Source organism: Falco rusticolus, chromosome 4 (genome assembly GCF_015220075.1).
Source record: "Falco rusticolus isolate bFalRus1 chromosome 4, bFalRus1.pri, whole genome shotgun sequence".
Taxonomy (NCBI): domain Eukaryota; kingdom Metazoa; phylum Chordata; class Aves; order Falconiformes; family Falconidae; genus Falco; species Falco rusticolus.
Genome location: NC_051190.1, coordinates 100,318,076 through 100,338,500, shown reverse-complemented (window position 1 = coordinate 100,338,500; position 20,425 = coordinate 100,318,076). Strand labels below are relative to the sequence as shown.

At 38.2% G+C, this 20,425-nt stretch overlaps 1 protein-coding gene across 2 annotated transcripts in view; it reads right to left on the bottom strand.

Moving 5' to 3' along the window:
* The window catches only part of ZNRF2 (zinc and ring finger 2), a 60,706-nt gene that overhangs the window by 20,768 nt on the left and 19,513 nt on the right, over nucleotides 1-20,425 (bottom strand). For both annotated transcript variants that reach the window (XM_037383807.1, XM_037383808.1), the window contains exon 2: nucleotides 6,407-6,502. In XM_037383807.1, coding sequence (XP_037239704.1) covers nucleotides 6,407-6,502 — 96 coding nt within the window. The remainder of the gene's footprint in view (nucleotides 1-6,406; nucleotides 6,503-20,425) is intronic.

Below are 20,425 nucleotides of genomic sequence, written 5' to 3'. Positions count from 1 at the left end.
TCCCAAAGGGAGGAAGTAGAAACGAATCAATATATTTTAATATAATTGTGTTCTTCAAACAATTTCCCGCCCTAAAATTGTAACAATGATTCACAAGACAAGCTATGAAAAGTCTGAGCTGATACTATACCAATTCACAGAATAACAACTGTTACTCAAGAACTACTGAACAATTTTAAAGCATCAAGGAAACTGAATGAACCTCCTACATACTCTGGAGGATGTTCATGAGTACGTAAGATCAAAACAAGAGTAAATGTCAGGTTTTTAACTGCAAGCACAGGATGAGTGTCTGTTTATGTGTCCTGTTAAAATACTTACACAGCATGCACACCATCTAGGGCAGAGCAAGAAACCAGAAACTTTTAGCCAAGAATCTTGTTAAACGCCAAAAATGGAAGAATTGAGAAATCCCATGGAAAATTTTATAACTCAGATTAAGTGGAATGAAAGAACTGATTTGCTTTAGTATTATTTCGTACTGCTTTGCTGAAAGTCTAGTCCTATTAAAGGATGAGGACAAGGAGGAAGGCTTAAGCTTTTCCAGACAGACTGGCAAGATGCCCTTTTGAAAGGTCTTTTAGGGCATGATCTCAGGAACCCTGGCAGAGAAGTGAACTTTAAGTTAGCAATGCTTTTCATTCAAGACTGAAGTTTTGAGTGCATCAGAGTTGACAGGATCATCCCTGCTGAGTAAAATAGTCTCCCTTTTTTTACGCACAGACGTGACCAAGGAAATCAAGTCACTGCAGTGGGTAGAACTACCAGAATCATGTATTTTGGTGGTTCAAGTGTTAGGTTAAGGTGCACTATTTTTCTTCCCTTCTACTGAGCAATATAAACTGAGTAAGTTCCAGCACAAGTAGCTTGTCCCAAAGATGCTGAAGCAGCCACCAATCAACAGAGCTTATAGCTTGTGTTAGAAAAAATGAGGCCAGTCCCATTCACAAAGAATATTTCCAAAATATTTTTATTTAATCCTTTAAGTGACTCATGCCAATCTTCAAGTCTCTATTTTTGATCAAAATACTTATATTAACAGCTGCCATTTAGATGTTGACATCTCCTCTGGCAAGATTATTGCTCATAGAGATTTCCAGCTCAGGATTCTCACTCACATGCAGGTCTGTCTCAGCATGTGGCAGTACCAGCATTTCTGTTTCCTCACAAGACAAAACCCAATAACCCAAACTGATTTAGAATAAACAGTATATTTAAATCCTCATGACAAAACCCTGCTTTCCATCCTTGCTAACCTAAATCAGTTGCACTGTTGTGGCCAGTCACTTTGAATTCGGTTAGACAACAGAGGAACATTTGGCTAGCTGTGCCTGGTGTTAGATTTGAACACCCCAGCAGACAAAGTGTGTTGCTGGACAAAAAAAGCACATGGAGTTTCACTCATGTTTTCCTTTCTGTACACCTACCTTAATTCTTCAATATCCTGTCCGTAACAGTCTTTCCACACGCTAATCCTCCATCCAAAACAGAGCTGGATAAATGTTGAATACAAAATCAGATATGTAATCTGTATTATCTTTGATGGGTCCTCTGCTCTTTTTGGGGTATGACAGGGCTAAAAAATTCACTATTGTAATTTAAAAAGAATAATTGCAAAGCTGTTACCTTGAGTAAGGAAAAAGCCTCTAGCAGCTCATGCACTGGATGTCTCAACATTCTCCCTCTCTGAAATTACACTAGCGTAAGCTTTTCCCCTTAAAATGAACCTCAGCAAATACATTGGCCAATAATCAGACCCACTGCCGCATTGGAATGAAATGCAGAGTAGTCTGAGTGAAAGCAACACTGATGTCAGAGCAGTACCACCCCTGAGCAAGCGGCTTTGAGGAGACCTGCTTAGAAAGTTTCCAGTAGACCAGCGTTCCAACACAAATTGCTGACTTGATGAAACCCAAAATATTCCACAGGAATGTGCTAATTCAATCAAAACTTTTGAAAGAGGACAGGCTGGCTTGCCAAGCCAGCCAACCAGTCTAGTGAGCTGACTGGCTCTCCCCAGCTCTCCAGGGTCACTGGCTTCCCCATCTGGCCAGGTGCCAGGCTGCTAGTCCCTGCTCTTACAGGGACCCTTTAATAATAATGATGATAATGATAATAAAAAAAATGAAGAATAATAATAAAGTCTTATAAAGTGTTCTGAGAAACAAACAAAGGAATTTTAAAATGAAAAACAGAATTACTTCAGAACCACTGCAAGGTTTCTTTGGTTGCATTTGTTGCAAAAGCATCTAAAACTCGTGCCCCTGAAGTCACAAGTCTCTCCTATGGATTCTCAGTTTTTATAAAACATCTTCCAGTGAAAAAAAAAGCATCAACACTGAAACAACAAAAATGAACAATAATTATATTCAAAATCTAAATTTCACCAGATAGGTCTAATCATCAGCAAGGAGCTAAAGGCAAGTGGCTTCCAAAGCACTGAGTGAATTCAAGTAAATGCCCCTGCCTGACCAAAACACAGGGCTACCTTGTAAGCAACATCTTTTGCAGAGTAGCCCCTAAGTGGGCTGCCTGCATAACTCACCATGGCAACTCCAACGAGATGGTGCAAGGGGTCTCATTTAACACTTTGGGGAAGCTCAAAGGTACAGGTATGGCTATATAATATTTTAAAAGTGGTTTTCAAAAAAATCTGTCAACTAGCAAGTAACCCACTTTCTTCATAAAACTGGCTTTTGGCAACCTGTAGCTAACCAGTGCCAGGACCTACTCTGGCTTCTCAGCAACTCAGCAAGTAACAGTATGAAGAGAGTTTTTAATTGCTAAGAAAAACATGGCTCTAAGACAGTAACACCAAACGCCACAATGTTTTTGCACAATTCCATTCATTTAACCAGCTTTTGTATCAAAATGCCTAGATATTGGTTCATGTGTGAGCACTACCAAGTAGTTTATGTGATGTGGAACAAAGTTCCATAGAAAAAAAGAAAGAGCTCTTTTTAAATGCCAAATTGAGTCAGCAATGAGATCTCTGTTGCAGGCAAGTCACATGATTTTGAAAGAATAAGGCTAATAAAATGTACTGATTTATTTATATGAAAATCGACACAACTTCCAGCATAGAACTGGGACAAGTTTGTGACCACTCTCAGAAAACACATGTAAATCAGACAGCTGCCAGAGTTTGCAGTTCACTGACCCTTCCTACTGCCAAATGCAATGCACAAAGGTAGCTCAGAAAGCAATTAGAGATTGCCTGGGAGGACTCATTAATGTTTTTTAACTTCAAAGCACAACTAAAAAGTCTTATAACGTTTTTCTGGGGAAGACTGTATGCCTCAGACTCACATTTAAAAAGAAAGAAGGTCTCTCTTCTCAGAATGACAATATACATACAATTAGCTCCCTGCTGTTTCTTAGAAAGAATAACTAAGACATTTACAGTATCATGAGGAAACATCTAGAACAGAACTAGACACAAGCACAGTTCAATCCAACTGTTCAGTTTTTAAACACCTCAGAACCTGCAAAGTCCCTTCAACTACTAGCAACACAGAATTTAAGAGAGAAAAGGAGGGAGGGAAAAAGATAATTTTCCTGCTAGTGGTAATAGAAGTGGGAACCAGCAGTGATCAACACAAGCACATGATGACTAATTGGCTCTATTTGAGTATGTATGGCATAAGGCCAAGACAGCAACGAGAAAGTAAAGCATAAAGAGATTCCTTCCATTTTGGAAGACTTGGGTATCCAAAGTTGATAGCAGCATCTTTTCTTCTCTCAAGCAAAACTTGAGGTGTCCTCCTTACAGCTTATGACAAAAAGGCAGATCCATCACCGGCGTTTTTCTTCTTCACAGCAAACAGCAAAGTATTCAAGAAAAAAAAGCATGCATATAGGCATTCATATGTAATTCTGGGCCTGCAATCATGGCAGCATTAAGTTACCAATCTGCTACTTAATTCTCTTTCATTATGTTTGTTAAAGGGATCACAATCATACCACAAAGTAACAACTGAGCACTGTACAACTCTGAAGTTATATACTCAATTTCTTTATGCTGCAGTGATTTAAAGAACCAGCTATAGGCTATAATTGAAGATTTAGTCCACGAATCCAGGAGCTAACCAACTGGAGTTAAAAGGATCAATGTACAATTCTATTAAGTTTATAAGAATGAGACCATACTTCTAAATAAGTGTGTCTTTCGAACCAGCCTATGTAATGTAATAGTTTTCTCCTTTCAAACTTACATAACAATTTCCTAGAATGAGTTTCTGAGGCTCTCTATACAGCAGACACACTCCTAAACTGAGAAATGACATGTTGCTGGTAATAACTTATATTCCCTTGTCCACAACGGGTTTTGTCGCGTTGCAGATTATCCAGATAGTGGCTTCAGGTGCTACTCACAGGTTTTACTTCTGCTCATTTATCTGGAAGTTTGCTGACTTAACAGATGGTGCAAAGGTAACAATATGGCCCAAAGGAGCTCCAACCAGCAGTGTGCCAGCTGAGAGAAAGAGTGCAGGGGAAGAAAAAAAAAAAAAGTCTTAATATGGCACTGTTGTGATACAAATGAACATCACAAACGCTACCGAGGGGTTACACCTTATGTAATTGCTGCACCTCTGAAAAAAAGTTAGTCAGCTGAGTGGGCTCATATGTACACGTAGGAAGCAACAGGGGTAAAGGATTTCAGTCAGCTTTTACTTTGTGGACAGCCCATCAGCTGGATTACTGCCAGAGGCTGTGCTCTGCCAGCTTGCCTCCTCCTGCTCCACCCTAACTGATCCCAAGTGCATTATCTCTCTCTGACTGGGGCAACTAGCCTGCTTCACCCTAATGCTGAGCATCCATCAGTACAGATGTCTATCAACTTATCTTGGAAAAATGCTCAGTCCTGAATTAAAAAAGGCAAAACAAAGAGAAAGAAAGCCCACTCTGTTAGATGAAGTCAATCTTCTCAAATACATATGTGGTAACACCAGGAGGAAAATAAAATACTTTTCCCAAGTGCTGTGCTTTGAAATGGATTTCACAACTCTAAGTATATGATTCTAAATTATTTTTGTAATTAAGGGCCAGCATTATTGTTATCCAGACAAAGAATAAGGTGGGCTTAACCATCTTTCAAGTCTTGTTCCAATTAAAAAAAGAACACAAACTATCAAAAAAAGCCCCAAACACCATCCACACCACCCCCAGTGTAGGGTACCATAACAGCAAGGTGCCAGGAGGGTCAAAGACCCCATAACACTGCAGGTTATTTACGCAAGAAATAACTTATGTTGGAAGGGACCTCTGGAGGTCTTCTGGTCCAGCCCTTCACTCAAAGCAGAACTAAGACTAAATTGCTTGGGGCCTTGTTCAGTCAATTTCTGATTATCCCCAAGAACATAGGCTGCACAACCTCTTCAGGTGCCTGCTACTATGTTTCAGCACCTTCATTATGTAGCATTTCTACCTTACATTGAATTAGATTTTTCTCTGATGCAACTTGTGACCGCTGACTCTCAACCTGTTGCTGTGCACCTCCAAAATGAGTCCAACTCCCTTTCCTCTACAATTTCTTCCTGACTGCATTCTGTTATCACATATTCCACATCTGATGACTGGTGAGCAATAAGCTAGTTCAGGAGGCACTTAAAATTTCCTGATGGTAGGGCGGCTCTGCCAAAGTAGGCACTAAGATTTCAGGAAGATTTTCTACTTCCTAATTTTCTGAAACCTTTGTGTGTGCTTGCCATAGAACTGAGCGTCAGCCTAAGCCACAGTGATAGAAAGGCTTGATCCCAACAGTGGCAAAAGTCCCGTTTACCTTGCATCAAAGGTTGCCTAGGAGAGCTTAACAGCAGGGGAAAAAACAGAGCTGCCACAGGCAATTCTTTTGAAAATAGCAAGTTTCACTGAAATAGCAAAAACATACATAACTACGAGTCCTTATGAAGTATCACATACACAATCAGCTACAGAAGAAGAAAGCTCTTCAGCACCTTCAAGAAAGGGTTTTCTTGAATAATGTGTACATGCACAATACATCAAGTAACAGTCCTTAATAATGTCCCCTGAAGAGGACCTGATTGACCTGCCTCACTACTTGATGTCCTTAGATGAGAGGACATTTAAGCTACACATATCTCAAGTGGGCACTAAACACACACTGACCAATGTCTGATCTTGTGGTCAAAATATGAGAAAACCGCGCTCAAGTACGTGCAATTTTACACTTGCAGATCAAGTCGACAGTGTAAATTATACTAGCATGCAGTATAAAAAAGATGAAGTTCTTCGGAATTAATTTGAAAAAATAAACTACAAGCAAAAAACATACATGATTTCTGAGTCCACTGAACTAGTTACCAGAGTATCTTTCTAAATAAAGAATCATTATCACTCTAATGTTTAAAATCAATAAATAATTATCAGCTTACTTCTTTCTTACCATTGTAGGTTATCCTTGGTTTTGTCAAACACATCACAAGATGCAAATCCATTTCGTCAGAAGATACAAATTTTGAACATACAGGGCACTTGAATCCTAAGGAAAATAAAAATATGTTAAGTGTGAGTACACTTATTCAAGGCATAAACTATTACATATTCAAGCCAAAAATCTATTCTGCCCACATTAAAAGAAAGAAAATAAAATTGTTTGGCAGCTTTCTAGTTTTGACCTGACATTTCTTACATGAATATAATTCCCTTGATTTCAAAAGACCTCAGAATGGACCATTGTTTCTGCAAATTCATTTGTTGCCAACTGGAAACATGTCAGCACCTCTGGAACACAAACTTTCCCAACAACTCTAAGAACAGTTTAAGACAGGAGCAAGAGGATAATATGACTCTACTAAAACAGAAATTAGCAATGTGTAGAGAACATAGCTATTAAAATCTGAACTTGGGCAGGAGCCCTGAATTACCATCTTCATTTTTACCAGGAATAGCACTGAAACTTTAACAAAGGATCTCAGTTTTACATCTTAGCACTCAAGCTGCAGCATCTTTTACCCGTCTGGGGCACAGGGAAAACATTAACTCAGGGGTGTTGCCTCACCTACTGAATCACTAATATTTCCTGTAGCACTAAATTTGTTCGACTTCTCTCATCCTAGCCAAGCATGACCTTGTTTAGCTTTTGAGGTCACAGCCTGAGGCAGTATGGGGTAAAGAATAATTAAGACAGTCTGGATTGTGATGCAACTACGTAATAGTCCATGACAAAACTGCTTAACACCTTAATTTATGTCATTACCAAAGACAGCAGTCTTCCAGTTAAAAGACAAGATCGGTTGGGCAAGTTTCACAGTCCACAGAAGTCTGAGAAAAGTCTGACTAATTTTGATCTGCTGAATAATTAACACATAAGTGAGACAAAAAGCCACCAACAGGGATCTTGATGCATAACAGCTGTTAAGGAGTATACCTACAGGACAATCTATGGCAAAAATATCTAATTCCATGCTCAGTGCAAAGAAACAACTTTTTCTTTGATGCTGTTGAAAAGTAACGATGCAGGCATGTATAAAAGGCCACTGCACCTTCCACCAACATCCACATCTGGGCCTGCTCCCACATGTTTTAGTTTGTTGCCCGTTGCTTTATACTTCTAACCTTGGGAGTTCACAATAAACTGACTCAGTCAAGAATGACAAGAAACTTGATGCTGCACTTTCAAGTTACTGATGCCTGAGAATTTTGATCTTTACTGTTAATTATTATCCAGATGTAGGTCAAGCAACTAACCTGAAGCATTAGTACTTGATAGAAGTAATGCATTTCATTTATCAAGGCAATGTTTTTTATTTCTTTAGTGCAGCTAATAGGACACAAGTCAAAGCAGACAACTGGTAACACCCATGAGGAACTCTGAGCAGCAGCTGAACATGTACTGGAAACCACTTCCTCAGATAAAGTACAGTCCTGATTCTTCACATTTTAGTCATAAGCAATTCACATCTGTTTCTTTTTGTGTCAATCTTACACTTCAGTTTAAGTATTGCTTTTTTCTCCTTATTTTTAACCCTCCTCCTCCAACCTACGTCTTTACAAACAACAGTTACGGCCACAGGTTAATAAGCATACACAGCCAAACACATTTTTGGAAAAAACAAGTTGAAAAGATTAATGTACTTGTAGAAAGCTTTGTCAATGACCCTTCGGCCATGCAGCCTCCTTCCCACAGGCTGCATCTCAACATGACTAAAATTGAAATTAGTATCTCTGTTCTCCAAACACTCAAAACCACCCACAACTGTTTTGTCACAGTTTTCTTCAGAAACTGACCTGGGGTAAATTTTCTCTCAACCTTTATCAGCCTAATGCAGCTGATGACTCTTAAGCCTAGTCAAAAGCTACTAAGATCCATGCAGTATTCTCATTTATATGCTTCTATAAGGCATAATTGGCAAGATATTTTGATGTGAAAAGCACATAACTTCCTTATATGCTGCAGCCTGAGTCCTGCTGTGCCAGAAGGGACTGTTTGCATTACAGCAAGTTAACATTCATGTTCACGGCTAGTTAAGCACCGGGACAGTCATTAACAGATTCTCTCTGCTTTCTGGACAGAACCCTTCTAGCTTATTCCCTAGGGTCATCAGCACGTCTAATTGGGAGGGACAGGGGGCAGGGAAAACCATCAATAGGTCTTCAGAACCACTGCTAAAGTTAACAGTGTTATTAAGAAGGTACATACCCAAGGAATGCTTGGAAGGAATACTTAAATCCAAATAAAACAATAGGGAGAGTTTGGGTAAATTATGATGATGATGGTAATAATAATAATGCTTTTACTTGAAACCATACTTAGAGACAACTGTGAAAAATTTTTCTGGTTATCCACCTAGAGTATTCAACTGAATGCACTTATACTCCCATGTACCTGCACCTAAACCTAGCAAACAGTCTGCATTTTAGCAATGCAGTATTTTAACAATACGCTATCTTGCGGCTTGTCTAGTGTCAAGGAGGATCTGAAGGTAATAGTTAAAACAACTACAAATACCCTCCTGACACAGCAAGTCTGGGACATCTGACTGCTGTAGCTCTACTCAGTGTGCAAAACAGCACACTGAAGAACCCAAAAAGTAGAGGACATCACACTTAACTAAGCCTTATGGACCAACTTAGCTGCCAGTGGTAAAGGTAAATTTGTGGAAAAGATGTTTTTCCAGTGACCAGCATCATCTGCATGCCCGAGATTAGCATAACAGCAGAAAAAGAGCCTTGAGCTCACACCACTTGGTGAAACATGTTTCAAATGCAAGTGAAATCCAACTTTCCATTCCTTCACAATGATCTGCTGCAACAACCAGCTCCTGGATTTAACCATCTTCCCCAAGAGATACACAGTGTATGTTTTGTGTGAAGGAAATGGCAATTTCCAACTCTCTTTGTAACCCCAAAGAACAAAATATTTTGAGTGTAGACACAATATTTATTTTTAACTGTATTTGGAAAATATAAGTCAACAATCAATGCTGCCCACAAGTCAGTTAAAGGTCCTTAAAGAAAAGCTGGTATTTTCCCACCTTTCCTCAAATCAGAAGCCAATAGTTTCATGACCTAGTTTCCAATTAAGTACTCTGTAAGAACAAAGACTCTATTGTACCACTGCCCAGCAGGCTAACAACATTTATAGCCTATGTTTGTTTTTACCACCAGTCTTAAGGAACAATTCTGATAACTTCAAGAAAGTGTCACATGACTTTTAACAATCAGCAACAGGTCAAAAATAACTTGTGCTCTACGTGACTTGTTTTACTGAGTTTTGCAGATAAACAATGCATTCATGACATCTGGACAACAAAGCTGGAGTAGTCAACAGAGGAGATGGCATCATGTGAAGTGTCCTCTAAAAATTTAAAAACAAAACAAAACAAACAAAGTGTTCTCTTAAACCTCTCATTCTTTACAAGGAGAGAGCTAATGTATAATTCTAGGTAAAAATCCAGCTCTTACGAAGGTCTTTGTTTCACAGCATCCCTTATCCTCATGCAAAATGAGGAACTGTCAACTTTGTATTAGGATTGTCACTGTCAGGATATCACTGCAAAGCTGTCCTTCCTTCTCCCACAGCAGAGAGGACATTGTCTGTGATACAGCCTAAGTCAGGGGAAGAACCACCTCTCACCCCATTCTCTTTCTGTACAGCAGGAAAGAGCCGAGTACCAACACCGAGCTACCACACGCCTCTAGCTGACTTCTACAACTGCATGCTTACGAGGCAGGAAGACAAATTCTTACAAGCTCTCATCATCTACTGTCACAATTCTGGCCACAATACTGAAAGTAACACATTACTTAAAACCATAATTCTGGGAAAAAGTACAATTACAACAAAAGAGCGAGAACAGACAGTTGCAGTACAGCTACTAGAAAATCCCAAGGTGGCACAGAAAGTTTGGAATACTTAAACTTGCATAAGTGGCACAATTTAAATCTTTAGAGGGAAATTGTCTCTCTCATTCTCTCTTGAATGTATCACTTTCCTAAGACGACTCCGTTTTTTGCAAATAAAACACCAGTTCTCCAAGAAATCCTGTCTTCTCTCACATCCCTCTACTGAACACATAACTTTCATCTCTGGCAGACTTGGAAACTGTCCACAGGGACAGGTCAATGGGTGGCTACTCCCTCTACTCATACCAATTTCAACCTCTTACTAGTATCTTCCAGTGTTTGCCTTCCTTTGCAAACATCAGACTGTTAAACTTGCAGTTCAGTGCATAGTGAAGCAAACAAAAACCATCCAACAAATAACAAACTCCTGGGCCTCTATTATTTTTTTTTCTTTCTTTTTTTTCAAAATCGTGTTGGCACTCATTCTGGAATATCTATTTTGTGGTGGGGAAAAAAAAAAGAGCTAAGAGCTTTCAGATAATACAGTGTAGAGTGTCACAGAACTGCACATAAAGAAAACACGTTAAAGTGGTATTAGACTTTCACAGAACAATGGATGATGCTTTTGGTCAATATTAAACAGTTGTAGCAAGAAGTAACCACAAATAAAATCTGCACCAATGTAAAAGAGTGCATCAGCCTGATCAGAGTAACTTTCAGCAGAAAACATCTCAACAGGAACACTGCCGAAACCCAACTGAAAGTATAATGACAGCAGCTGTTCTTTTAAAATAAGCATGCAACATAAGTAGTGTTTTAGGGTTTTGTATCCCTGTGTTTTCAAATAAGATGGATAATGGTTCATATTTAAAGAAGTCATAAGAAAAGAGAAATCCTTGCATACACATATTTTCTATCATGTATTTGACAAAAAGAAGCCTGACAAATGTTACTTACATACTTGGCACTTGTTCTCCAGTACTTAGAAAACTAAGCATAGACAATCTTGAACCACAGCATCCAGTAAATATGATGGTATGAGGGTGGTATGAAAGATTCCTGTCACACAAATAAAGCCTGCGTAATGATGCTAAAACAAAACAAATAATCCCATCCCCACAGAAAACAGAAAAGACCTCACATAACCAGAGAAATGTGTTAGAAAGCACCTCAAGAGGTCACCAAGTCTATCCCATACTGGGAGACTGAGTTAAACATACTTAGAGGACTTAATCTACCCTTAAAAACCAACTAGTGAGAGACTTTTAGTAAGTCATCCTAGACAACCTAGAATGCTGATCAGCTACTCCTAGGGAGTTAGAAAAATCTTATCTCTAATCTGGCAGCCTTCACTTAGAAAAATAGTTGATTACTTCTTAATGTGCTCAGTAGACATGGAAAACAGGCGGTAAGAGCCGTCAATATAAAAAAACATGTTCACACTGGAAAATGTGTGCCCTTCATCTTTTTCCCCAGCCTGAAAAAAAAAAAATAGTTACTCTAATATTACTTTCCTCACAGGCCCTGATGCCCAAACCTTTTATTCCTATTGCTGTCCTCTGGACTCTGTCCAACTGTAACATACAGCATTGCCAGGAACTGGGCAGAGCTTTCAGGCTAAGACTTCACAAATCCTAAGCAGAAATTAATAGTTGCCTATCACATCATTCTGTTATGCTAGGTGTATATAGATCTATCTATCTAGAGAGATATCTCCTTCATGTGTGTATATAGGTATGTACATTTTAAACAAACCAACAGATTATTGGCTTATTCCTCTCATGGCCTATAACGATCCCCAAATCTTCAGCAGAACTGTTACTAGCCAGGTCCCATTTTTAGTGGTAGGTTTCATTTCTCCTCACATTTAATAATTCTTATTTGTCTTTTTTAATCAATTATGAACACTTTCCTAACATGTTAAAAACAATTATGAACTCCAATTTTGCCCTCCATAATGCTTTCAGATCTTATGAGTTTGGCATTATATTTCCTTTATTAAAGTGCCCATCCTCCAAAAAAAGATGATTGAAAATGAACCCAAAGTAGACCACTGTGATACTTGAACTGCTCTCCTACAGCAGCTACAGTATTTTTTCCAACTATTTCAGCATCCATCTACTTTTTCACCTAGACCATACTAAATTTGCTAATGAGAATATAAAGCAGAATAGCATAAATATTTTATTAAACTCAGAGTCTAATGCCTCTACTTCTTCCACTTCTTCCTTTCGTATTCGACTGTGTAGAGGACCATGAAGTGAGATTGTAAGAACAGCAGAAAAATAGGTGGAAATAATTCAGATTCTTGGTGAAGTAAGAACAGTCCTGGTCGAGTCAAACTTCTGTTACTCCCTCCTTCTCTAAAGTACTTTGTAAAACTTAAAGAAGAGAAAAAAACCCCTCCAGTAAAGACTACATGGTCTATTAAAGTTATGTGGCCACAGAATTCTCCTCTTCTCCTCAGACAGCTGAAATGGAAAGACAGGATGAATAATTCCTTAAGCTCAAAACTGTGAAGCTTTGTACATACATGAAAGTGTACTGCTTTACCACAGCTACCATCTTACCTGGCAACTTTATCCTTACCATCAAAGAGAATATGACTATTATTTCACACCTAACTCAAGAACAGAGAATTGACATTTTAAAAATGTCTTTAAGTTGGAAGGTAAAATAAAAGACAGCATTACCAGTTCCTAAGGAACTCTCTACAGAAGAATTTCTAGGTGCTGTAGCTCCCAATACAAGTGGCGATTCAGAGAAAGTTCTCTATTTTATGTACAGATTTTTTTTATTAAGGGAGAAAGTGTCTTGGTGAAAAGATACATCTAGTTCTCTAATTTCCAGTTCTTCCCTATGCTGACAATGGCCTAAGCTGGGAGAACACAGCACCATCTGGAAAGACTTCTGGAGATGGAAAAGAAATAAAGAAATACTCCCTCAAAACAATACAAAGTTCCAAACTCTGTCTTTTCTATGAAACTGGACCAGGATAAGCACAAATAATTTCTTCTCAGCACTTACTGATTTTGTGCTTATAATCTAGAGGGATTTTATTCCCCACTTTTGTGCCATAAAACTCAAGTAAATACACTTGTTAATTCCTTGAGGGACACAAGGGATTTTTCTCTTGTACTTCCTTTGAGCTCCCACAGCACTGAGTGGGAAAGGGGGGATATATAAATGAGGAATAAAAACAAACCTGAAACTTATTTTAGTTAAGGAACTTATGGAATAATTAGAGAAGATATGTGTGGATAGTATTTAATCTCCTAAACCAGAAGTTAAGACAGACAGAATCCTACTACATAACTTCTTTTTAGCTCCCTTCATCTTGGTAATTGGGAAAATGAGATCTTCAGTATCAATCGCTGAAAAGTAACACAGTACAGCATGAAGAGAAATTGAACAAGACATTTTCTCATTCATACATAAAGCCTTTATCAACTGCACAACTTCAGGTGTCTAATACTAATGTAAAAGTAACATGATGATGATTATAAACGACAGTTGCACATTTTTAGAAACTGATGCATAACCATTAAAAGACAGAAAAAGAGCCCCATGCTAAAATATCTTGCAAAAAAGAAGACGAAAGTACAGGTAGGAAAGACCTGGGGAAAGATTGATTTTACCTCTTAATACAAAAATAAGAACAGCTGTTATTAGAAGAACAGCTTTTTAAGAGGGATGTTTTAGACTGATGCAAGCACCCCACAAAAGGAGGAGAAAAGACCTTCTTAGCTCCTGTGTTTGCAGGTGGATGTTACCCCCCCATCCCATCATCCATAGGGACCTGCAGTCAAGGCAAATGAGACTGCTGAAGACTTCTTCATCCATACTCCTAGAGTCTTTGCACTTTCAAATTGACAAGCACACAAAACAAGAACAGTTTGTGAAGTGACTTGTAAGTTATGAATTCACTCTTTAACATACTACTTTAGTAACTGCATTGCAGATGTGACCACCCCACACACCCCAGCACAAATCCATACCACAAGTTTCTCAACAGAACAGAAGCAGCCAAAGATAGAAAAAGTGTGACTATAAACTTATGTTGGGAGTTTCATTTTGCAGTTGTAAAGGCATGCCTCTTTTCATGTCAGACAGGCTCCACCCACACCTTAAGTCCAGATGAATTTAAAATTTTGCTTACTACATTTGAGAAGTCTATTTTCAATCAGTGACCAAACCCTCCACTTATAAACAAGACTTTCCCCAGAAGAATACCATTAATTTCCATAGAGTCTTTCCCAAGGGAGGGGGGCAGGCAAGAGAACCCAAGGGAACACACTTTCTCTCTCTCTCTCTCTCTCTCTCTCATCCACGTGTGGTGACTCCCTTCCAAAATCTGAATCAAGTGCAACAAAGGAAGGATTTCCCTCTCTCTTATGTCTACCCATCCTCAGATCTCTGGCAAGCAAAAATAAGAGCAATGGCCCCTTCTAGCCGCACTGGCAGGGTAACACCAGTAGTATGGGAAGAAACTAGCCCTATCGCCATTTCCAAAGTTTCTCTGCACAAGCAGGGCTCTTGCCATTTTGAAGAAATCTGGTGGAGCTGTATGGAGGACAACAAAGTTGTCTGAATATGCAGTTAAGCCAGACCGGACACATTTTGGAGGCCAATCAACTACCTTATTCAGAAAGCAAGTAGGCCAGAAGGCATGGTCAACAGTTTGGGGCACAAACGTATTTTATTTACACACAGCAGGTAAGTTTAACCTGTCAAACAAGTTTAGTTCTTGTATTATCAGATGATGACAAATAACTCACTGCAGGCCAGCTTGGAGGTCTGAAAACTTTATGCAAATGAAATGTCTTAAAACTCTTACTTAGAGATATTACATATTCCCATTGCTTTTTTTCTTCTTACTCACCTATCACAGTTCCATGAGGAAGAATTCTTCTCTCTCATTCCTAGTCTCCCCTGTACTATACTTTTTTTTTTCTTTCTTCCTTAATTTTTCTGCTCCTCCAGCTTTCTCTTATTGCCTGGAACAATATTTTCCTCCAACACCTGCAAAAGGTCTTTCCACTCATTATTTCACAATGGAAGTTGTGAAAGATAGACAGGATAATGGTGTTCTACTGCCAGAAGTAGGCTCTTCTGGAGTAACTGAGTAATTTGGCAAGATAACTACAAATTTTTAAGTACAGGGAACAAGTCTGTCTACACCCCCCTCCTCTTCTTCACACTGTCAGTAAAGTCACTACTTTTAAAAATACACTAGGGTTAAAGAAAAAGTTTCCATTAGAAATCACATCATTTAAAAGGAAGTATAAGAAGACCTGCCCCAAGATCAGAAGAAAGAACAAAGTCCTACTTTTTGAAAATGCAGAGACATAAATATCTTGAAAACTTGTACTGTACAATGAACAAATCTGATTAAAATTACATGAAGCATGATACTAAGAGAGGAAAGGGTGGCTACACCATGCTGAGAGGATATTTAATGATAGCTAAAAGGGAAGAGGTATGATGTGAAAATGGCTGAATAATGATTGACAAGGATGACTAAACTGAACACGTGAAACAGAGCATCTTGTTGGACGCAGAGAAGTCTTCTGAGCAAACTGGCCAAAATGCATACGAGGTCTTGCGAAAAAAAGGAATGGGAGAGACAAAGTAAACACTGCACTCGAAACGCAGCAGACAGAAGGAACAAAGGAGCAAGCCCCAGGAGAAGGCAGCATCTTCGAAGACAGCACAGATAATGATGCTGCTTGAAAGCATGCAGAAGACAAAGTCTCTCAGAGAATCTGAAAACTATTACTCTACTACACAAACAAGGCGATAATGGAGACCTGAGAAAGCACAGCATTTACAGACAACTGGTCTGTCATCTACAAAGTTTTTACCAAAGAAGTGAGGGTAAAAAAAAATAAGTCCTCACTAAGGCAAAACTTTGTAAAGTCTGATTTAGTTGAAATACTTACCAATAACCTACTTGTTCCTGCAGAAATAGAGGTAGCAATGACAAAGAAAAAAGGGGAAAACCAATCAATGACAAAAAAGTCAGAATGCAAAATTATTAAAGATTACAACTGGGAAGAAAATATGTAAATAATAAGGTAAATTATGTGGGATGTTCCCAGGTGTTTAAATATTCATTCCAAACATAATAATGTTTCATTTTTTGACAGCAACCTGAAATTACATATAAAATGTAGTTGTAATTACGTTTATCATTCAGTACAACAGAGGAGTTATACCTAGTAAAAGTACAGTTTCAAGAAAGGACAAATATTTCAAAGCATACTTGTTTTCTCGTGCTTTTCATCTCATTTTTAAATCACACATGCAAGAGTTTTTATTACCTAGGCACAACAGCAGACTTTCCTGAATTATTATACTCTGTATTTTCCCTCTTTAGCTCTCAAAATAGCAGTCCTCCACAGAAGGTACCAATTCATTAATTTTGCAGGGAAACATCTAACCTATGGACTAATCTACTTTCATTCACTTGAAGCTAGTGAGACTAGAGTATGGTTGGTTGGGTTTGGTTTTATTTTTTTTGCCAGAGTAAAGGTATGATTTATGAATAAGGACCGAGCCTAGTAGAAAAGTCCAGGCTGAAAAATAGCATTTACCCTCAGCACAAAGGAGTAACTTTTTAAAAGTACCAGTATCCCTGTTTCTCATAAAGCGGCCTTTTGTTTTTAAATGGAAAATTCAACTTGGAGAAGTTTACTCTGCATTGACCACTCCATTCTTCCAATGTGGAAAATATTTACCTTAGTGTATGTACTAATGCAGAAACTAGGATGTAGAAGCCAGACTTCTAACAGAATAACTAAAGAGAATCTTACAAAATAGAGAGAAGACCAAGGGTTACAAAACATATAATTTCAGAAAGGTGTACACTGAAATTGGATAACTAAATCCTTCAGTATTAACAGAACATGTTTAAAATTATGTGCAAATTTTGATAAAATGTGAGAGCAGTTTTTAAAGTTTGAATGAGGCACATTTATGTGTTATACTAACTAGTTTCGTAAACCCTCCTATTTCTAAGACAGAACCTTTTAATAACATTTGGGGATGTATCACAGTGAAGAAAGCATGCAAAATGCATAATAAGAGGAATAGTAAAGAAGATGCATAATTGGTTCAGAAAAAGACAGAACTGAACCCATGAAGAAATAACCCCCACCAAATTTTCTTAACTATTGTCAGTAAAAAGCTGAAGAAAATCAACCTATTGACTTACATGCTTTAAACGTATCAGTCATGACAGATTTGTCTATATTTACAGCCTTTTACCTCTATTCAGAGAATACCTAGCACCCATACCATATTCTGCAAAATATTACAAAACATCCATAAATCACAAGCCAACCAAAATTTCACAACATGCCACATCATTCCTACCACAGCAACTAAGTCGGCAATGTAATTCTTGCTTTTTCACAGTTAAGATGCCACTGTTTGAACGCATTGTTAAGAAATATTTTGTGTACCACATTTTAACTGACCTTTGTAGAGAATGCCACTGAACATTTTCCATTTTTCACTGTTTACAACTGCATTGGTCTATCAAATTGTTGAGAAATTTGGTTAGTTACCTGTTTTAAACATCTACATTTAGAATCTTGTTTACATTATCCAGATCATGCTGTAAGATGTACATATGCATGCACACAGAGCATAGACTGTAAATAAGTTATAACAGGGATGTGCAGTTGGAACAAATTAGTTAAAATTATATTTTGACTTTTCAGCAGTTTAAAAAAACAACATGGTAACTCAAACGCTTTTACTTATCCAGTTATGGCTATTATGTAAAGTAGTATATACTTTCATTGTTTTAATCATCCATAATGCTACTAAGGTAAAAGAACCTGCAACTATTTCAGTAGTATGTTTTGTTCTTCACTGTTCAAAGAAAATCATGACCTGTCATTTGATATATATATAAGCATTAGAAATGAAAAAAGCAGACACCGTCTTGCATCTGTTTGAATACTGAGATAACATGAAACTGCAATATGCTAATAAGTTATATTTTAATAAAAAAGGGGTGATAGTGTGTTTTTTTAGCACGACACTACAATACATTAATAAATTATATTTTAATAAGAAAGGGGTGTTGGGTTTTGTTTGTTTTTTAAACAACTGACTAAAAAGCGATCATGGTTAGTACTCCTGTTTCAGGAATGCTAAGATCAGGATCATAGCATGCCAAGTGCTGCCATTATGTTTGTTCGCATGTATGTATCAGTCCCTCCTCCCAAGGACTTGCACTCTAAAACAGACAAGAAAAAGCAATGGCTACAACAGCAACAATGTCTCCATTATATACTTTAGAAAGGCAGTAAGAAATTTGCCCTAGTTTACACAGAAAATCAAACCACGCTCCTAAGTCTCTAGGTGTCACCTTATATAAAAATGCCTGTTTGCCCACAACATGGAGACAAGGGTCACAGAAAAAGGAAACCATGACTTAAATTTGTTCCGCCTTTCCATGTAGCACTGCCTCCTTAACCAACACTTTACCTAATGAGCTAGCATGGCTTTATGACAGATCCCTAAAACCAGTGACTGAGTAGTTAAAATATAAACAATAAAACGCTTAAACATAAAAAAATTAATAATCTGGTTTTGAAAGAAGAGAAAAGCTCTTCAGAACAGTTCTTGAGGGCTACGCAAAGAATGCCAGAGTTTGAGCCTGCACTCTTCAGCTCATTCATCCCTTCACCTTCCTCCTGTCTCTTGGCTGCACTAGTCCCTTTGCTCCCACTGTCCCGTCCTGCCTGTGGTGACAGCTGGTGGGGACCAGCCCAAGCCAGCAAGATGCTGAGCTTTCCCCGTGGTGCACCAGAGCAGCCTGTTGCACCTTGTATTAGCCAGCCTGCCAGCAGCATATAAAACAATTTGGAGACTGGTAGGATCAAACCAGCAGCTAGAGGGCAAAGACTAGTAAGGTGCGTTTAAGTAAACCTTTCCATGATATAAACAAAAAAGCCCCAAATCCCACACTAAAAAACTGTGGCCTTCTACAACAAGAGACAAGCTAATGAAGGATGCACCCCAAATGTGTACTACATACATACTTCAGCAGCAAACAATTTATTTAAAGAAAAAAACAACTTGAAATGATGCACATTAAATAACCTAACACCTAGCCCTTCTCAAACAACTAGGATTTAATTCTCTTCATTTCCCACTTTCTTAAAGTGCAAGGCACTCACTAAAAATAAATTTATGAATCTCACATCACTTAGAGTATCTAAAGTCCTGAGGTAAGACTACGCAGGACTACTACTATTTGAATGCCAAAATGATTAGAGCCTAGATTTATATCTATTTTCCCACTGTAGCCTTTCATTCTAGGTTGAAAAAAAATCACTTCCCAAAACCTTCTGTGAAAGAAACAATAGTTCTTGAAAGGCATTTTCAGTTAAACTATTCTCCAAGCAAGAAAGATTTTATACTGCTAAGTACTTGTGTACTGAATTGTCACATTGTGACTTTTCACAGACTAGGTTTTAAGAACTGCAAAGAATTATCATCATTTACAGGCATTTTTGTTTTAAATTACATCTCCTCCTTTATCTATGAGGAGTGTTAGTCCTTCAAAAAGACTTCTATTTCAGTAGTACTTTCAACGTCTTACAAAACAAAAATCCCCACAATGCTCTTGAAGGATAACTCACACTCAAACCTTGTTATCAGTTTTCTGGGTGGCTTGCTTATTCTGAATTTCAGAAAAGGTCAAAGTAGCTGTTTCTCACATGGGCATCAGCCTAAATTCACTCCTTTCATTGTAGCAGAAACCCTCAGCAGAAGCCCTCAGAAGACAAGTCCATCGCACGTGAGTGTAGTAACAGCAGCTGTGATATATTTCACAGTATGGCCACCAACAAATTACTGAGATTAAGCCAGGCATAAATCATGACCTCTGGTGAAAAAGACAGATTTGTTCCAGTTCTTCCACGCTGAACTCTACCTGTATTAAAAGACTACTGAGAAGTAAGCCACAGGCATGTAAAGGACAGCCTCTGCTTCCAAGCTTTGTTGCTTCATCAAGCAACTTTTTTAAATTTCCCTTTAAGTACCATAACTCAGGAACACCTTATAAAAGCTCCCAAAGGAAGCCTGACATCCCTGT